Source organism: Taurulus bubalis, assembly GCF_910589615.1.
Source record: "Taurulus bubalis genome assembly, chromosome: 6".
Taxonomy (NCBI): Eukaryota; Metazoa; Chordata; class Actinopteri; order Perciformes; family Cottidae; genus Taurulus; species Taurulus bubalis.
The window spans coordinates 16,183,582-16,205,789 of NC_136594.1; the positions used below are offsets into that span (position 1 = coordinate 16,183,582).

At 39.1% G+C, this 22,208-nt stretch overlaps 1 protein-coding gene across 1 annotated transcript in view; it reads right to left on the reverse strand.

Annotated features, from left to right (window-relative positions):
• Positions 1-12,831: 12,831 nt before the first annotated feature.
• LOC306738391 (neuronal acetylcholine receptor subunit beta-2-like) overlaps positions 12,832-22,208 on the reverse strand; it is a gene marked incomplete at both ends in the record, with an annotated part of 11,444 nt that continues 2,067 nt past the window's right edge. The window contains 6 exons of the mRNA XM_079220236.1: positions 12,832-12,981; positions 13,519-14,012; positions 15,107-15,633; positions 16,200-16,309; positions 16,410-16,454; positions 19,531-19,676. Of these exons, the coding sequence (XP_079076362.1) occupies positions 12,832-12,981; positions 13,519-14,012; positions 15,107-15,633; positions 16,200-16,309; positions 16,410-16,454; positions 19,531-19,676 (1,472 nt within the window). The remainder of the gene's footprint in view (positions 12,982-13,518; positions 14,013-15,106; positions 15,634-16,199; positions 16,310-16,409; positions 16,455-19,530; positions 19,677-22,208) is intronic.

Sequence of the window (22,208 nt, forward strand, 5' to 3'; positions counted from 1 at the left end):
TGTGTGTGTGTGTGTGTGTGTGTGTGTGTGTGTGTGTATAAGTACCAGTGTAAACAAACATATGCGGCATATACTAACAGGATATTTACATCACATGCCAAGCCTGGTACAGTTTCACTGGAGGCAACCGCCCTCTTTCACTTACGGTATATATCATAATTGTGATGTGGTAATTGTTTCATCCAGTCTCATACTGCATTGTTTTCTTTAACCTTTGTAATTCATTTAAAATGTCATAATAAATTAAACTAAATTGAATATGATGGCATGTGGCTCAGTGATTTGTTGGTGTTATTTATATGAGGGGATGCAGTATAACAAAACAGATCAAGATAACATGATTTACACCGAATATTGTATTTTTTTTAATAATAGTTCACCAGTTTGACAAAACAGTTCAACAAACTGAAACATCTAGTGCATTTGCAAAATCCAATAACATTAAACTAGTCAGCATGGATAGCCTCAGGCATAGGCCATGATTCAAGTGACTGTTATTAGTATTGTTCTTTGTAAAGCTACATGACTCTGTAGGAGTCTGTAATGTGCCCAGTTGCCTATTATTTTATATATGAACAATTAAATAAAGCTGAACAATAAAATATATATTTAAGTTAAACAGAACTTATTAAAGCAAGAGTGTTGTGACTGCAAAAGTTCCAAAATGACTCCATAAAGCCAAACTACATAACATCTGTGTGTTTTCATTTGTTTTTGTGGTGTGCTTCCATGTACAGGCACACACACACAGACACACACACACACACACACACACACACACACACACACACACACACACACACACACACGTTATATCAATACCGCCCCTTCACCCGAGGCCATATTACCAAGGATAAAGACAATCTACCTTCACAACAACATCTGAGTGTTGTCACAACAAACAGTATCGCCTCGTTTCAACACAAGTACAACCATAAAAACATTGTGCATTTCTCTTTCTCTTTCTTATTTAGCAATTGGAAGGAGTTTACAGAGTCTAATCTTAAGCGCTGCATAAAAAGGATAGATGAAGTGAAACAGAACAAGCATGGTAGGGATAATGTGTTTTTGCTGTTGCTGGTGTCACCATCTGACAAGTGCTGAGCTCACAGTGTGGCGTCACGACACGCTTGTCATCGCCAGCCTCATTAGTGAAGCGGTTTAGAGGAGGAACTAGGTGAGAATCAATGTTTCTGCCAGGGTTGTTTAGCGTGACGTACCATGGCCTGTGCTGCTGCTCTGCTCTGGGCAATGTTTAATTCATGTTTTTCTTAAAAGCTGAATGCACCGAGCCCAAAAGCCATTAGTGTCATCCTCTTTTCTCTCCACAGCGTCATCTCTCCATTTGCACTCCGTCTGCTTTCAGTCGTCATCCCATCAATACACCAATTTTCTTTATCAATCCTCAATCCTCCTTTTAATACCTTTATTTTCTTCTTAGTCCTCTTTCAGAATCAATTTGACTTACTTGCTGAATACATTTCTTCCTTTCATGCTTTCTGATGCCCTTCTCTTTTCACCTCACATACCTCCAACATGCTTTCCCCCACTGCACATGCTCTTATTTGATACAATCACATCTTTCTGCCTTAAGTGAAACACAACATATAAAAATATCTATCTCCCTCGCTAGAACTTTTAGACCATTGTGAATTATTCACATCCACATATCTTCACCACATCCCTGACCCTGAGAGAAGTGCTTTTATTTTCAACTCCACGTAATGAAATCTGGATGGCCTTTTTTATTCTCCCTGACATGATCATCTCACTGAGGTGGGGTTTAATGGAGCGGCGGTGATCAGAGGCTTCTGGAAGCTTCCTGGAGGCAGGAAGGTGGATATCACGTCTTCCTTATATGGTGAGAAAAGAAATAAGAGTGGTGGTAGAGTAGTAAAGAGGTCATGATTGTGATATGAACAGCAGAAGGCATGACTTTCAGGGAGGTTCAGTGCAGCTGCATTCAAGAAATCACACCAGTCAGACTCATCAAAGAATAGTCAAATAGTTGCACTCTGATGCAATGCATTACACAAAAGAAATATATCATCATAATACAATACATACACTTCCTCAGTTCATCAAATGAGGCAACCCTGTCTCCTAAAAATTACGTTCCCCCAGAACTAATACGCATTCCCAATTACGTTTGATCAGAAATGTATCTCCTCCCTAATTATGTTTGTGTTTGACGTATTACACATACGTTGATTATACACATATACGTTGATTAAACACGTATGTTGATTATACACATATTTTTGTTTTATTGTTTTTATGTTTGTGTTTGACGTATTACAAATACGTTCATAATCGTGTGTTTGTGTTATTGTTTTCTTGCTTTATTTAAGCATATTTTAATTTTTAAACTCTGCAGAGAAAAAAGAAAAGAGGGGCGGGGTGAGGCCAGTGAGAGCCGGCCAGTGGCGCCGGCCCCACCGGGAGCCCGAGAGTCGGCCGCACCGGGAGGCGAAGACCGTTTGCCCGCCGTTGTTAGGCCAGTCTTCAGACTGCTTGCACCGGGGCTCGGACTTCAGACGCTTGGCGTCGCCGTCAGGCCGTCGGTAACAGCCTCCTTCACGCCGGCTCCGGACATCTTAACTGTAACATTACGTTGTGTTTGACTTATTACAATATTTCTGTAAGACCAGTACAGTTAAGATGTTTGGATGTGGTCAGAAATGTTCTAAACACATTCATATCAGTTAGTATTTTGAAAACCGGATGTTGGGTCCCGTGACTCCTTCCGCCCATTTGAATATTTTTCACGTCAGATTCTGCACTTGATGTGACCACAGAGATCCGAGTGTCTGCTGATGATCGCAGTGGTTTACTGCACCAGATGGAGTTTATCACACACTTTGGGCTGCATTCACAAACAACCCGACTCAGAGAAGACCGGAGCCGGCGAAGGAGGCTGTTACCGACGGCCTGACGGCGACGCCAAGCGTCTGAAGTCCGAGCCCCGGTGCAAGCAGTCTGAAGACTGGCCGAACAACGGCGGGCAAACGGTCTTCGCCTCCCGGTGCGGCCGACTCTCAGGCTCCCGGTGCGGCCGGCGCCCGGCCCGGGCTGGCCGGCTGTCACTGGCCGGCTCTCACTGACCGGCTCTCACTGGCCGGCTGTCACTGGCCTCACCCCGCCCCTCTTTTTTTTTTTCTCTGCAGAGTTTAAAAATTAAAATATGTTTAAATAAAGCAAGAAAACAATAACACAAACACACGATTATAAACGTATTTGTAATACGCCAAACACAAACATAAAAACAATAAAACAAAAATATGTGTATAATCAACATATGTGTTTAATCAACGTATACGTGTATAATCAACGTATGTGTAATACGTCAAACACAAACATAGTCAGGGAGGAGATACGTTTCTGATCAAACGTAATTGGGAATGCGTATTAGTTCTGGGGGAACGTAATTTTTAGGAGACAGGGTTGAATGAGGTTATTAGCAGAAAATGTAATACAGTTTTGACTTGTCAAATACTCTATATGTATACTGTATTTAGTGCCAACAGCTGTGTCCCCCAAAACGTTTTCTTAGGTTCCTAAAAAAAAGTAGGTCAGGATTTTTGCATGCATCACAGAATTGTGATTTCATTAAAAACAAACTTGCTGCTAATATGCCCGTGCTTGCAGTCCATATGTAGTCATTTCTTCTGCAATCTGCTGACCTCTTTCTGGTTGTCGAATAATGACGTAGGAATGTGTTAAACAGGTTTTAATTTAAAAACTGTAAGGCAAAGTGCTCCAATGGGATCAGTGAATAGGGAGCAAACTGTCTAGAGAATGGTGTAGGTGAATTAATGTGAAAATAGAACTGCTCTGCAGAGTTGTGGAAAATAAATAACAAAGATACTTCAACAGGAGTTTTTTGAAACAAGTTACTTTTCCCAAGATCTTTCTAGCAGTGTTTGTGCAAATAAAAAAGGATGCCTAAATGATTTGTTTCAATCAATCACAATGGAACTCGGTGGCTGTAGCTGAAACGGTTAAGCAGGATGGCCATTCACTGTATGGGGAGTTGGAATGGCTCCTTCTGTTGTGTATGTTCATACGGATGGTAATCTTCTTAAAAACATTAGTTTTATTTGTTGAAATTCTCTGTTCATCCTGACAGCAATCAATGGATTAAATGTTCTGACAATAAAAAAATGTTTAAAAAAAAGCCAGTATCTGTGACTGTCGCAGTGCTAAAATAAGCCTGTCCAATAATTTCAGTTTCATGCATGTAGTGATTAGAGAGGCTACCTGCCTTTGCGTAATCTGCCCATGTACTCATTCCTCGACACTGGAGTCATCCACAAGATTAGATATTCCTTTATTAGTCCCTCGGTGGGGAAATTTGCAGGATTACAGCAGCAAATAGGGTAAAGTGCACACAGAGATATAGTAAAATCAAAACAAGTAATATAAATAATAAACGGTAAAAAACAGTAATAATACAGTAAAAAAAACTACAATACTGAATTATATATATATATATATATATATATATATATATATATATATATATATATATATATATATATATATATATATATATATACAGACAGAATAAATATAACTATTATTATGAACAGTGTATTAATATTGCACAGGTTGAACATGTTTTTGTGGTCTGCAAGCTGCTAGCTCAATAGCTGTTTATTTTTGTTTTTTTGGGAGAGGGGCTTTTGAGGGAGGCCTGAATCGACTACTACTAGCTACTTTCATTGGAAAAGAGCTGGCAACACTGGAGCGGCTTTCTCGGTTGGATAGTTTTTTGTTTTTTTGTATCTAGCGTACTCAAGAAACCTTGGCTGTAATGAAATTAATGTTTTTTTATTGCTTCAATGGGGGCTTAATTGCAACCATTACATCTTAAGTATTTACCTGAGAGCAATCTTTTCTATCAATTACATTCTCAATCAAACAACACTTAAGAAGTGTATATTCAGACCAAGAAAAGCAACCTCAGTAAAGACTTTAAATAAATCATATCAACACATCTGGTTGCGTCAACATAAAATCACAAGAGCTCTGCCAACAGGGGCAATATTGTTCTTGAACGGAAGATTAGCAGCTTAGTGCACATGCGTACAGATAAATGCAGGTGGAAGAGCAAATACAAACACCTACACAAGCACCTGTGTTCATTTGTCTGATTAAGGAAAGCAATATTTGATTGAGTCTGCCCACGCAGATCTATAGCTCTACAGTGTCCTGTTGTGTATCTTTAAACACACACTCAGTGTGCATTACACCTACATGAGAGAATTTTCATCAGCAGCAGGTAACATATTTTATACTGAAACAAAAAGTAAACACACACACACACAGAAACATACACATGCTGGTCTTGCAAGACTAATTTCCTCTGGGACAGAAAATGTCATATGGTCTGACGCATTTAGTCCAAAATGTATGCTGACTATAACTGCAATAAATCAAATTGGGAAACCCAATGTTTGCTCCAAATTATATATGTATATATATATATATATATATATATATATATATATATATATATATATATATATATATATATATATATATATATATATATATAGATAGATAGATAGATAGACATATATATATTAAAATATATATATATATATATATATATATATATATATATATATATATATATATATATATATATATATATATATATATATATATATGTGACAGCTCACCAGTCTGGCAATACTTTGACTGTTACAACTTGTGATAGCAAGGGAAGGAGGAAGGAGTATCTGACACTCATGTACTCGAGCCATAGGCGAGAGGAATACTTAAACAAGCTCAAACCTCTGTTAGTACATCATAAGTGCTGTCTAAGAGCATCACACTCATTACTGTCTGCTAAACTGGGTATCTTATATTCATCGCTATGGCGGCAGAAGAAGAAGGGGAGTATAATTTGACACCAAACACTGGGGAGATTTTTACATGTTTGGATATCTAAAATTAACTGAAAAGCCAAACTTTAAACATAACTGCTAAGTACAGTGCATTGGTGCTGCACAGGCTGTGAACTATCTGAAAGGGTAAGTCTGTTAAATATTCAGAGTTGTTCCCAGGACGGAAAAGTCGGTGGTTTTTCTTTGCTGGTGTCCTTTCTGGTCATCTTCAGACAGCACACACACACACGTGTACACACATGCATGCTGACGCACACAGCGGTCAAATAGTGTGTGCTGCTGAAAGTGGGTTATCCTGTGGGACAAGCTGACTTAAGCCATCATGCTTAGCATGCGATATCTTCTGGAGCCAAACACACAGTGAAAATTCAGAAAGTAGTAATACTGCAGGGTCATCAGGGAGCAGCCTACTGCTGCACTGGCACAACTTTATCTTGGCTGTTTCTCTCTCAGCTAGTTTTCACTGAAGCAGATACAATACTTCTCTAGTCCAAGATAATAATTGTTTAAAAAATCTAGTTAAATGTCTTACAGTATGAATGCTGCGTTCAGTTGATTTGTAGCTCCACACTGGAAACAGCAGTCATTAAATTACTGTACTACTTAAATTACAAACCCATAGAAATCCACACAGAAGGCTGGTATTTGGCACAAAGCCTGTCCCATGTTTTAAGCTATTTGGGCGTGTAGCATCCAAAAGGAGAGATAATTGGGTTTATCACTGGCGTATTTTTAGTTCACATTTCTCCACACGTAATTTAAAACAGACTGAAAAGGGGCAGGGGGAGCGAAGGAGTGGAAGAGCAGAAAAAGAGAGGAGGAGGAAGATGAGGAGGATGGAAATGGAGGTTGACAAAGGGAAGAGAAAGAAGGAATGGGCCACAGAGATGGAGCCTGGCACGTGTCCAGGTTTGGTGGAGTGTGTGTGAAGGAGCAGCAGTGTTTCTGTCCTCAGGCTCCAGTGCGGGTAGACGGAGCAGAACAAGCCCTCTGTATGACTGCAGGGGTGCCCGACAAACCATGCTTATTTAGGCGAGCAACCTTAGGAAACTTTAGCTACGCAGGGAGCCGGATTATCCACCATGATGCAGACCTCTGTTAACCCTGGCAAACATCACAGGGAATATAAATATGATGGTTGTTGTGTGACTTAAGGCATCCCTTCATGTTGCTAAGTGTAATGAAGAAATAGATAAACGTGAGTTCTGGAGAGTCCATGAAGTGGTGGTCTGAAGGAAAACACGAAAAGAGAAATATAATTTAACAATAAAATAATTTGGATGCTTTGTTTCCATGAATGGATATTTAAAGAAAAGCTAGGAAAGAATACAAAAGTGGTTGAAGAATTGTGTTCAAGGTAAAATAATAGGGAATACTACAGGAATAGTTCAACATTTTAGAAATAAATGTGTATTTTCTCTCACATTTACAGTTAGCTGAGAAGATAGATGCCATTATCATGTTTGTTGGTTAACTATGAAGCTACAGCAAGGAGATGATATGGTATGGTTAGCTTAGCTTAGACTGGAAACGGGGGAAATAGTAAGCTCCGTCTAAAGGTAAAACAAATCTCTCTACTGCCAGTCCTAACATTTTATCTTGTAAAACAAAATGTAAAAACGACACCGTAGTGTTTGACGAGAGGTGTCTTCGTAGAGCTGTTTGCCCAGCTTTATTTTGAGTTTCTGTTCCAGTTGTATGCTAAACTAAGCTAACTATCTTCGAGCTGTAACTTTATATTCAACATACAGACATGAGTGGTTTCTGATCGACATACTCAGCTCACTCTTGGTAAGAGCAGTGAAAAGCATTTACTTTAAGGCTAATGCAACAATGTAAACTAATCTTGTGATATGAATATTTTTGGAAAAACAGAGTTGGAGTCTACATCAATGCACAAACCAAATTCTTTCACCAAGCTATTTCTACATTAAGCCATTCATGACCCCTTCGGGAAATATTTGGCTTAAACCAGTGCTTTATTTTCCAGAGAGCTAATTATTGGACTTTCACTGGGAGCTATGGCTATTGAAAAAGTGCACTTCCGTCATCACAGCTACTATACCTTAACACATGGACAGAAGGCTTAGTGTGACCATTTTGTGTTGGACAAAAACTGCTGATCTGAAAAGCTGGCTTCATTTAAATTAACGCTGCAGCAGCGATCCGATGGGTGAGGGGTAAGGTGGTTGCTGCAGAAGGTAGCACCCAATGGGAGATGGAGAGAGATCAGTTAAAAAGCAGTGTCCTGGAAAAGTGCTGCTTTGTGAAGAACTGTGATACCATTCAGAAAGCATGGTCACGGTTGGAAGAGAAATGAAAGCAGCAACTCAAATTAGTTCATTGTTGTAGTTAGTATGGCAAGACTTAAATGTTCCATGTCTTACCTTTAGCTAACTCTTTCAACTATTTAATCATAACCTTTAGCTAACTATGCCAACTGTGTACCCATTACCTTTAGTAAACTAGTGGGTCTTTTAGAAATTTGAAATACCTATAAAGTTTAGATTATAACTCTTTATTCATTCCTTTTTTAGATTTTTGCTAGTATTCTCATTTGAAACACGGGTGTTACAGCTGACTTAATTAAGGATGGAGGGATAGAGTGATGTATACGTATAAGCTAATGCTAAATTACACATAAGAGCTTTACATTACACAATCTAATAGTATGTATGACAGCTGGCCTGCTTTGTTCTCTTCTGTCTTTCCTCCAGACACATCAACATCACATCTGTCACCTTTATGCTCCAGTCAACCTCATATTGATAGGGTGGAGCACGTTAAATATCACACACACACACACACACACACACACACACACACACACACGAACCAAAGGGAGCACAGTAAATATACGTCTTGTCAATAGCTGTCCACAGCAGCAGAGGCTCATAGCATTTTTGCTGATGTGCTGACTTCAGGAATCAGCTTTTCACTTTTGCTGAGATAAAGGATTTGGGCCAGTTAAATCTTATTATAGTGTATTATATGTGTGCGTGTTCATTCAGTGGTAGTACATCAGAAGTAACAGTGTGATCGGTCTTCAGAGGCTGCTGACAGTTTGAAGGTGATGTTATTTTCACCTGATATTACCTTTTGGTTGGCAGATGGAGTTCACAAATTTGGGCACATGCACTCGCAAACCCACGGACACACACACACAAATGCCTGCAATGGAACAAACACTCATTAGTGCTGTCGAGCACATTTCCTCCTCTGTCAGACTGAGGAATGAAGCTTTCTCGTACACACACATAGACACACAACAACCAGGATGTCCATTAACGGGATGTGACCATGAATGTGGGTTCACCCTTTTTTCCACTTCAGAAAAAAATTAAATGTCTCCATAAATTGTCAGTGTGGTTAATTTTATCTCACCAATAAAGCAGATGAACATTAAGAACATTTTACAAAGAACACATGTATGTTGACTGAATATGTGTTTCAGAGCAACGCGTACATATACAAGACCTCAAACACAAAACACACACAACTGCTTGTCCTCCGATGTCGTTTGATCAAAACATGATGAAAACAGTTTGGGAAACGTTTCAAATGGGGTTAAGGTCATCCAGATAAAATATGTCACAGATGACATTTTAGTGTCATTATACTTACTATACTTATACGTACTATACTTTTGAGGAGTCTAAAAATACTTGTACCACTTTCTGTCAACCGCGTCTGCCCCCTGAGTGAAGAACACCTCCTTTTATCGCTTACTGTCAGGACTCAGCCGTGTCAGTTATCCCATCCACAGAATCAATAATATTATTTGCCTTCTTCTATTTTCTCACTTCCTCTTTTTTACTCCATATACATATAACAATGTCTTTGGGTACAACATGAGGATAGAGTCAAAGAGATTCTGAGCTTGTAGATGATTTCACATCTTTTATGAGCCTGTGGAAAAAAAGAGTGTGCAAAATATTATATGTAAGACTTGTAGATAGGTGTTGACTTAGAGTATATTTATTTTGAGTTTTTCTTTGTAAATCTTTTCATACTGAAGTTGTAAAAGAATATATAGTTTAATTTTCTAAAACAGCCCAGTAATATTCTCAAACAGCTGGACAGTGTATATTTTAGCATACTTTTAGATTGATATACGTTTGGTGCAGCAGGATGGCGCATGTGGGGTTTGGTCAAAATAAACTACAGTTGCTGTGTTTATGGTAATAGTGCAACATGTGTGGAACTTGAATTAGTCAAGAATAAAAGTGCAATAAGAGCAATAACAGTGGTGTATCAACATTACTTTACTATAGTACAGCGATAAATATTCATGACTATGACCTTCATTTAGACCAACTTCACGGACCATAGCAGTGTTTTGTTTTTTTCATGTTCAAGCAAAATAACTATTGTCTGATAAAAAAAAATTTCAATGAAAATCAGTGCTGTTGTATGTTTCACTGTTAATTAATGTCATCTGACACAGGTGACTGTTCTGTTTTGGTACTCCTCGACCTCAGTTTGACACCGTAGAGACTATTTGGTGTTTTTTTTACTACTAGTTTTGTTGTATTGTTTTGTCATGTTGTGTTATGACTAAATGTGACTGGTTGTTGATATGAACTACATGCATTGTCTGTTAATGACGCAGCATACCGTCATGCGCGTATTTATGTATACAATATCAAACGGCACAGAAGGCCCAGGTAGAACATGCACGGCACGCCACTGGTAGACCATAACATCCTGATTGAGAGGCTAAGTGATTGGGTGGGCATATCTGGCACAGCGTTGGAGTGGTTGTCATCATACCTCGCAAACAGAAGTTTTACTGTCTCTGTGGGAGAATTTGTGTCAGACATCTCTCCACTGTCTTGTGGGGTACCACAGGGCTCGGTCCTGGGGCCTCTATTATTTTTCTATTATTCTCTATTATTTATTTTATTATTTTCTTATTACCTCTGGCACAGATCATTAAAACCTACAATGTTGCTTATCATCTAAATGCAGATGATATCCAACTCCATGTCTCCTCTACAGCTGAATTGGATGATCATTCATGCTTGTATCTCTTCTCGTATTGATTACAGCAATGCACTTTTCTCCTTACTCAGTAAATCTGTGATTAACCGGTTGCAGGTAATCCAAAACGCTGCTGCCAGATTGCTGACGAGGACAAATAGACGGTCTCATATCACTCCCATTTGTAGGTCTCTTCACTGGCTCCCCGTAGAGCATAGGATCCACTTTAAAATCCTCACCCATACATACAGAGCACTACACGGCTAGACTCCTGCATATGTGGCTGAACTACTTCGCCCTTATTCAACAGTGTTTTCCTTGACTCCTGTACAGCACTTTGTGACCTTTGACTGTGATAAGTGCCATATAAATAAACTGTACGTACTTACTTACTGTGATGCATTAGCTATATTAATTTTGTAGTGTCTGCAAGTTGATTTTCATAAATGAACTGAAACCAATGGGCCCGTGGAAGGTGGGCAAAATGCATACAAAAATTACACTTGTATCCATTGGGAAATGTTTGTTGGTAATGCCATTTTTAAGCACACAGGATTTACTGGGTTGACTGTGAAGAATTATTGGAATAGTCCTTTAATTAAGTAAAGGGAATATTTGAGGAAGAAACTGGGGAACATGTGACTGAGGCAACAGCTTTTTATTGAATACAGTCAGTGTCACAGTTATTCTTAATACCGTATGTAACCTGGTGCTGCTAAAAGTGAGAAGTGGTTCACAATGGAGAGAAAATAAGAAAATAACCAAACAAGTGACAGAAAGACAGAAAGAGAAAGCAAGAGGAGAGTACACATTCTTCAAAATAAACCAAGGCGGTAATGATTGCAACGCTGCTCGGGAGGTGGATTGTGGAGATGAGGCACAACGCTCTGAAGCAGAACATGAAGAAGGACAGAGCGAGAGATGATGGATTCATCATTTTATGAAGAGAAAAGGTGGATAGGATAAATTGTTCTTGTGTTGTTACAATAAAGCTTGGTTTAAAACAGGATAGTATGTGGTCCATTGTAATGTGCCAATAATTGGTATAATGTCGTATAATGTCTTATTTTTCACATCAACAGTGGTGCAGAGGAGAACAGAGGTTTTTTTAGGTCCACTGTTACAAACACAGTCAATGTAGCTGGCTGCATTAATTAGGCTGTATGTATCAGATCAGAGCCAGACCTGGTGCAACTTCTCAATTATAGTTTCTATGGGAGACGATTATTTGGCAGCTTTCTATCTCATGTCACACAAATCTTAGAAATCTCCATACCTATGAAAAGAGAAACACAAAATAGTAAATAGAAATAGATCAGAAGACATGCAATGAACACCTGCTCCGTGAATGCAGTGATTTATGTGTCTGACACCACCCAGGATGTCTTCGAAATGAAGATAATCTTTTTTTTTTTGCATGACCAAATATAACTACTTCAAATTTGGCTATAATTTAGACATTATCTCTTTTGATTTCGCATATTGATTTTGGCTTATTGATTCTGGTTCATAAATTCCTTCAATTGTTAGAACAAACTGAAAAATGTCAAAGCAATTATCAACTATTTATTCATCGGATTTAGGCAGCTCATTATTTATAAATAACAAGATACTTCATTCTACCATACTGTATCTCAACCGCGTGCCCATTAATCTGCATCAACAATCAGACAACAATAGTGAAATCCCTCCATTATCTCATCTGGAAAGATAACACTTTCTCTTACTGCTTGGAAATCTTTAATTGTGGAGACTGCAAAGCGACGTAGCATGTTACCAGTTAAAATCAAATACAGTACAAATTGACATTAGCATTGATTGGGTATACAGAAGACAGTCGGTTTCTTTCATATTTCAGACATTTAAATTACTTGTTTTCCCCTAAGATGTGTTGCGATGTACTTTAATGTATGTTTTAGGGTGTGTATGTGACTTACTCTGTGTCATCAGCTGTGGGTGTGTTATAGCTTTGGAACAGCGGCTGCATGAAGAGCCCCAGAGTTCCCACCAGACACACCAGGATGAAGATCCACAGGAACAGCCGGTCTATCACCATGGCCACGTACTTCCAGTCTTCTATGATCTGGAACCAAACCAACAAGTTACAGATTGTTAACACCGATCAAATCATGACTATAAAGAAAGTTTGTAGGAACAGAGATTCAGGAAAACATCATGTTTTTACTCGAGAAGAACATAAACTTGTGAGGCGTCTCTAAAGGTTTGTGTGCTCACAATCCACCTATTTTACAGCTGAATGTTTGCTAGACCCCTCCACCGAACAGTGACTGTCCAATAATAGCTTAGCAACTAGATTACTACCCACAGTAGTAGGCCACGGATCACATCCTTATTTAATTATATTAGTCTTTGAGGTTAAAGTTTACGTAAAATGTTTGAAAAGACCCGTTTATGACTACATGCACTGTAGGACTTCCTACTGTGTCAAAATATATGTAATGTTAGAAGCTAGGTCCTAAATGCTTAAACTGCGGCAGCTTAGTCAACATTACTTGAGAATGCATTATGTTTTCTAAACACATTGGGATTTTTGAGCAATTACAGCAGCAACACTTGTTTATAATGTTTATTAAGTATGGGAGTGTCTTTGTCTCCTCACCCCTTCATCGTCATCTTCTGTCTTCATATGTTCGGCAATGTATCTTACTCCGTCCACTGCCTCCTCCACATCTGCATCCCACTGAACAGCCGAAGGCCTCCGCAAGTCTGAAAACCCACCACCCCCATCTGGGATGTCGTCCACCTTCCAGCAAAACTTATGTGCCAAGTCCTCGTTCACGTAGAAAGAGTCGGCATCTGTTCGGATCCCACCGAGTCTGACGTTTGAATACTGCCTCTTGTCTGTGCCGCTCTGGGAATTGTTTTTCTCGATGGTACTCCGGTTTGCATACTTCCTGCGGAGTTTATCACGTTGGACGTTGGAAGATCCTGGACGCCTCATGAAGAGGAAGGTGGGGAGGCGGACTAAGAAAAAGCGCTTGACCCAGTCGGGCATGTGGTGGGTGGATGGGGAGCGGTGGTGCACATTGAGGACACAGACGCTGGTCACAATACAAAAAGTGACCAACACCATGGTGAACATCAAGTATTTACCTTTGAGAGAGAAACAGAAATATGTCACAATGAACACATAAATATCAGTGCTGCCTTAAATCACACTGCTCTCAGTCAGTCACTTGTTACTCTCTAATTGAATAATCACAGAGTCTCAAATAATTGAGGGCGTAATGTCCAATATGAACTAAAAAGCCTCAAATAAAGGTTCCTAATGACTCACCTTTTACAGGTACATTTCCACATCACTCCATCAGTACAACTGCAGACTCATGTCACATTCACCAATTTGCTGCTCTGAGGTTCCAGTTTTAATAGAAATACAGTTCTCATTCACTGAGCAATTCCAGAGGCTACCACTTTGCTGTTATTTTGTTTGTTGTGAAGTTGCTGTCAATAATAGAGATGACATGTAAACACATGTTTCGCATTAAAAGCCTGCTGGAAAAGCAAGCGATTTTGCCCTTTGAGGTTTTTGATCTGAGTTCAACAGCAAATAATGTCAACAGCTAAATAAAATGGGAGCCAATCCAAAAATTAGGATTCATGATCATACATATCAACATACTTAAAAATCAGGAAGTGACTGCACTTCAACGTGACTGCACGATCAAAGAAATAGTCCAATACATAACCTCCCGTAAACATCACAACTTTACACTTTGGCTGTTGTACAGATTAAATAAATAACATATGATGGCTTCATTAGTGAGCTTTAGAGGTGAAGGTAGAGGAACAGTCTGACACTTTTTATCTGTTCATCTAACTCTCTGTAAGAAAGTGAATATGTGTATTACCCTGAATGTGAAACTAGGCTTTCATGGAAACAATCAATAAATATAGCTGAAGAATCATACCTAATTGTCGTACTTTTAATAATACAAAAAGTATTAACAATCTTGATTATTGAGGCAAAATCTGAATGAAAAATATGTTTATTATATTTGGTTTTAAACAGTGTCTTTGAACAACATATCAAAAAGTTACTTGTGTGCCATTTGTTAATTTCAGATCAGATCTTAGATTTTGTTTCAGTTTATTCAATTCCCAGTAATCCAAGACCCATGTGTAAGTAATGGTTCACACCCCTAACTGCCTACAGCTGAACAAAGATGCAAATACATATGACTGACCTATGAGTGGCACTGCAAGAGAGGTAGGTGGCACTATCTTTGATATCAGCAGCAGGAACACAGTGAGAGCCAGCAGGACAGAGATGCACAGCGTCATCTTCTCCCCGCAATCTGAAGGCAGATAGAACACCAGGATAGCCAGCGACGTGATCAGCACACATGGGATGATCAGGTTAATGGTGTAAAACAGCGGCTTCCTCTTGATCACAAAATCATAGGTGATATCCAGGTAGGTGATGTCATTGGGGTCCTCGTTTTTGCGCGCCGGAAGCGAGACGATATCCCACTCTCCACTCGGTGTAAAGTCATCACGGCTGGCAAAGTCGCTTGGGAGGATCAGGTCGACTTCTGTGTGATCGTAGGTCCAGGAGCGGAACTTGAGAGTGCAGTTCTGCTGGTCGAAGGGGAAGTTCTGCACCTCGATGGCGCAGGCCGACTTGTAGATAGCCGGGGGAAGCCAGAAGATGTCTCCTGTGTTGGAGACCACAGCATTGCAATAGAAGGAAACCTCATACACGCCATCAGCACTGTGAGAGGTTGTGGGTGAGAGGTAAGATCAGAAAGGTGATGGATTCAAACATTATACAATTACAATCATCACATAAATAAGACATATTTAAAGTCAGCTAACTCTTAAGGCAGCGCCGTAAACCTTTTTTCCCTTCATTGCAATGATAATAATCAGACAAAACTCTTCCACATGAATGTCTGAAGTAATATTAAAAGTAGACATTAATTAAGCTCTTACTAATCCTCTTCACCTTACCAAAAAAACTGGCTTAGTAGAGAAAGATAGCAACATTTTAATTACAAAATCCCCATTGAGAAACATGCTTTTTTTCGCAGCAGTTTTTTTGCTTGTAAAACCTGATGTTAGAACGTTGAGCGTTGGAAAACCTCTAACTACTATAGAATGATATCAAACTAACTCCATTAATGCCATAGGGTAATCCATTTCCGCACACATAAACACATTCTGTAATTGTAGTTGCATTCTTTTATTACACAGACTTTAGCACAGCATAATAGATCCAGATCACAAACATGAAATATGGACAAATTGTCTTTGGTGGGATGACATGCACATACGTACTTGTTGTATAGCACTATATCAGGAAGCCAGATGTGTTTGGATGGTATTCGTAGTTTCTTGATGCCTTCATACTTCTCTGGGTCCCATCTAAGCCTGTAGTCATTCCACTCCTGCAGAGAGAGCGTTTATAAACTTCCTCACTGTCAAACACACCCACATACTGTATGTTGAACATTGTATGTTATTATATGACAGAAAGAAAAAAATTACCTGAAACAGCCACAAGTTGGTCGTCATTATCTGTTCTCTCTCATTCTACAAGAAAGCAATAGTCCACTTGTCATTTAATAAGCATAATTGCGATAAGAATCCATTTATAATATAAATAGTTGAATTATTAGTATGCTGTATTCTGGCAGTAGATGTAACACAACACACTAAAGGTCAAACCAAAGTATCAAAGCACCTATATGGAGAGGACGCACCAACAGAAACATTTACGGGGCAAATATCCCTTTTCAAAACATTCACAAAATGTCACAAAGGTATTACAAATTTAGCTACATGTATCCCCCCCGAGTAAATTATCAAATATGTAGGATTTAATACAACACAAGGCATCTGGAACAGGAATGTACGGAGGACACAGGCGTTAGGGCAGCGCAGCAATCATAGGCAGTCAGTTCTGCAGGTTTTCAAGGTTTTTAATTCAACAAACTCAAAAGAACTGAAAACGTAGCTCAGTCCAGAGCTCTATCAATTCACTACACCAACTAAACTATATCAGCCGGGCCGCTATCCGATTTACCGGCTTATTCTCCTTCATGAAGAGGCGACGCCTCTCTTCTCCTCTTGTCGCATGTCTCTCTGCTCCATTTCCCCTCCCCATCACCTTTTGTCCACCTCCATAACGAGGAGATCAGGATCAGGTGTGTCTCTTCCCACCCCTGATCTCAATGCTCTCCTGACGAGGAGTGGGTGGAGCCTTCTGGCTGGAATGTAGATGCCAGCCACTACCCTTCCCCTCAGGCCCTTACACATCCAACTGGGATCTGTTCGTGACAGGAGGCTGAAGTATTGCATAATTTAATGAACGATGGTGACTGCATCATAAGCTGTCTTGTACTAACAAGAGAGATGGCAGTGGCACGGAAGATAAACATTGAGAAAGACTATTTAGAAATAGTCAATGTTCTTGCTGATCGTCTTTTTTACTTACATATTTAGATCATATAGAGGCGCAAGTATTACATTGAGACTGTTTCATAACCAGTTAAAAGTAAGCAAAAAATCAACCGGGTCTCTCTTACAACGAGAACTTATAGTCGCATTTTAAGACAGATCCTTTCAAGTCATAACCGTTCTGAGTTGGACGCTGTTTGAACCCTGCTCGAGTGCTGTGTGCAGCCCCAAAAGGGCCCTCTAACCTTTAAATATTCTGCTAAGGGGGGGCTTTGTAGATCATCTTTTCCTGGGCAAGAGCAAGACACACAGCAGGCCTGTCTACGGCATCAAATTAAATAGCAAATTATGTTTAGAAAATGACTGTGGTACTTATACATCTTGTTTACATTTTTTTTACACATTTATTTGCCACAGCACAGTCTTTGAAAACCTTGGCTGGAGGCAACTAAAGTGTGTCAGGTCAGTGTTCATCTTTTATTCAATATTCGAAAATCATCTATCATTCCCTTTTCTGATAGTTTTTTATCCTGTTCAGGGTTGTGAGAGGGCTGCAGCCTATCCCAACATGTATTGGTTGTGAAGAAGTATACATCATGGTGTGGTCACCTGTCTGTCACAGGGCTAACTCAAAGACACAGCTTTAGGCTCATTCACACCTATACATGAAATGTAAAGTTGCCCATTAACCTGCATTACTGTAAATGTTTTACTACAACACACATATTTGTATAATGACTGTTCAGTGCTGTTTTGATATGTATGTATCTGTATCGCTTACGTTTCATTTAAAGAACACTGTACCGAAGCAATTACAAAGTATGTTGCATGTAAAGCACATTTTTAATGAGCCATTGCTAATCTTATTAGTCGCACCTGTGCTGTTCCTAGTATGGAAACAATCCTCTTTGAAAATAGCCTACAGATTGAGATGCCAATCAAACACACTTGGTACACATGCACGCAGCCATGAGAGCATCACTAATTAGAATACATAAGTGAAAACACCTGCGTCAGGCCCTGCATGGGTCTTTACCCTATAGAAAACCCAGTATGACTTGATAAAAATGTTAAATACACCAGGACAGTAATATATTATTATTATTATTCAGTAATGATCCTTAAAGGAATGAGAGCAGAATTATAAACCTGGAAAATCTATTATGTTGTATATATATATATATATATATATATATATATATATATATATATATATATATATAGTGGGCTTAGACACTGCCTGCGAGCTGCGGTGGCCCCACAGAGTAGTTTAACCAACTGTGTAATATATTGTGAAATATACAACGTAGTTGCTCTAACTAGAGCAACCTAATGACCCCAATGTAATCTCTTAGCGAAATGTAGTAGTGTCATAGTGACCACAGCTGTGTGTCCTTGTAAAAGCCTTAACACATAGTCATCCATGTTTATCTCCATACATTACTACGAGTAACCACAGATGCATTCGGCTGTAAGTCAGATTAGTAAAATAATATATCAAAAAGAGCTTTGGTTATATTCCTTTAAATATGTTTTACACAATCAGGATGTCGCTGTAATCAAATTCATGATGTATGTAGTGCCTGTCATAACCTCAAAGCAAGTGGCGGGCCGTCAGGGCCTGCTAAGGCTTCTCTGCTGGCCTAAACAGAATAACAAAATTATGGCTATTTTATATATATGTATTTTTTTTGTATAATTAAAAGTGATATCTATTTTATAATGTAATTGTTTTTCACAAATACACTAGATGTATTTTAATAATTTTTTACCTATTAGTTTATTTTCTCATTGTACAAGCTCCTGTCTTGTCTGTTCCTCAGCTTGCAGCTGGTTAAGCAGATTTCTTATCCAACCAGATTTCACCTGTTTCTTTATAAGGTAGAAAAGCCGGTTAAACTACATGGTGACGGCCAGCTAGGAGGGTGCTGTACGTGTGATTCTTCACAGAGACGAGGAGCGGCTGGCGGCGGCGGCCTGAATCTGCACACTCCGGTACAGTAGGTGGCGGTATGCACCTAGTCAAGTTGGTTGGCGATCTTCCATTTAAACTTGAAGAAGAAGAACTTTCTGCAAACTTTTGCGATGGAAAGCAGGTCTGCGCTAGCTCACTGTTAGCTCGCGAGGGGGTGCGCAGGTAGAAAATCCATGGCCCCCCCACTGCTCAAAGCCCCAAATATGTGTTTTTGTAAAAAGAAAACATACTTACTACACTGATGAGCTGCGACAGAGACACCTGTATGGAGATGGTGACCTGTTGGCTCTTATTGACAGCAGGTCTGATCAGTTTGTTGTAGCGCTCTGGACCCAACAGGTAGTTCACCAGCCGTTCCTCTGCATTCTCTGCCCTGCTGCCTACAGACCATTGAGAACACAGAGAGTGGGAAAACATTTCATTTAAAATCTTAACAATAGAGGTACACTAGCATGTACTTTACTGCTCTTCTAGAAACAAACAGAGTACTTGTCTAGGGGTAGTGTGTCTCGCATTAATTGAGTCATTGAACAGAAAAATGTTACCACATTATATGTGCGTGTATGTTGCAGCTCCAAGCGTGTGATATTCATCACGGTATGTTTTCAGTCCAGTGACACCATGAATGATGAACAATAAACAAGTTGGGTGTAAATTAAGTAAATTAACCAAAGGGCTGAATCACGTGTTCTCTATGAAATGTGAGTGTGTGTGTATGGGGTTGCGTCTTGCAGTCTCACGCTTTACTGCAGGGTTTTAGAGCAAAATAACAAACAAAAATCCAGTCATGCATCCATCACTGTGAGAGGATCCCTGAAGCTTTGTGTTTCCTCAGCCCTAAATTATTGGTTACGTAAAAGTGATCGTATGAATAAGTCAGAAGCAAAATGCTTTTGACCCACTCTCCTGGCTTCCACAACCATTATGTCTACGTTGTCAAACAAACTGACAACAGAACAGAGAGCGTTTATTATCTGGAATGCTTCACCCCCACTGTGCCACATGGATTTTGTGTTTTTGTAAGAGAAGGCTGAGTGAGCAAAGATGTTCTCTTTTTACTACAGCACCATGTTATTTCAAGTCACTGTCAATGTGTTCAGCTATTTAAAAGCAAGAGAGGTCAGGGAATGTATTAGAACTGAATCAAAGTCTTCAATTTATTTTATCTTTCAAAGGATAAATTACTTTCCATCAAGCAAGAACCTGAATTGTCTATTTGTGCGAGAGATTTGTTAGTTAAACTGAAGGTTAACCTAATAGTTGAAGCCCTTAATCATATACAGGAAAATACTTACTGGCTAGGCTATCTGTATCTGGAAAATATGTTAGTATTAGGAAAGGGAATAAGGGAATAATAACTTTGTTTTTAATATAGACTTAGTAATAAAACAAGAAAGAACATTTTCATCGTGTGCTTTATTTCTATGTACTTATTCAATAATAACAATGCAAAGATAAATATTGTTTCTGGCAGGAAACTGCAAAAATACATTGTTCAAGTTACCACAAGAAGTTTTTAACTGGTTATGAAACGGTTTCAGTTTAAAATTGACACCTCTATGTGAGCAAACGAGACCACCAGAAAGAAGACTATGGCTCTTTCTATATAATGTAGTTATGAAATCCAACAAAACAATTTACCAGAAAAGCCTTTGTTTACATTTTCCCAGGCAAAGTTTTGCAATAAGGCAGCCAGTTAAAAGCAAACAGAAGTAGATTTTACTTTTGACATATTTTGTGGCTATGGCTGATAATTGTGGCAGGATCAGTAAAAGGGAAGGGAAAAATAATCGATCAAAGGACAAACAAATGTAAAAGATAAAGTGTCTCCTTTCCCAAAAGCAAATGCATGCGATAGCCAGATAAAGAACTATACAACATGAGGCGGTGTGCTCGTGGAAATACTATCGTCTTTGTCCACAGGGGCAGCTCACAGGAAGTTTGTCTCCAGGATTATACAATTTTAAACAGTTTGAAACATATGGTCAACTTTGTGAACTGAAACAGAACAAAAAAACAAAAAACTTTGTCAAGTTTAGAGAAAAGAACATCATGGTTTGGTTTAAAATTACACAACTGAAAGAAAAAACCCCTGCAAAAACAAGTATGTTTTGGCAACAAAACAACTTGGTTACTTGGTGGTTGGTCCCAGCAGACCCACTGTAGTGAGATTCATTGGACCACATGCTTGTATGCATGTATGAGTAGTTCCAGTTAAAGGTAATAGGAATTACGTTTGGAAAGAGTACTTGAACGATTTAGCATTGTGCTCTTATAACATGGTTTGACTCACGAAAAAAATAAAAAAAATACATTGCTTCATACATTCTTCTTACTTTTCAAAACATAGCGCCCACATTACTCACTGTGTACCTTTACTGCATGTGGTTCTGTTCGGTAAGAGATTTGGGTTTGTTATGCTAGTAGCGGTTTATGTAGCCTCGAGCTGCAAGCCTCGAGCAGAGATGAGGACTGGTGGGATCGCTTATTGCTAACTCCACACGCTCAGATTCGTTTTCATTTTCAAATTCGCAGTCTTCAGACTCAATGCTCAATCCTGACTCAAGTGACATCACTCTGGGCTATTTATCAGACTTCACAAAGCTCCTTCAGCCACAAAGGGCCTGATACAAAATATCAAGACCTATAAAGACTTTATTGTGTAACATGTATGGAGTTGTTTATTAAAGCCTACTGGGACTGGTGTGTTTCTTAACCTTTATGTTTTGTGACAGCTTCAGTTGAAACACAGATGCTGTGACTAAGGAATGGTGCCAGACATAATTGCGTAGCACAAGGCCTGATCAAGTCTTCAAACACTTACACCAACATGCTGGCAGACACAACAAAGTACTATGTGCTTTCTTGGTGTAGTACATCATTTAAATAATTCAAACCAAGATTTCAGGGTA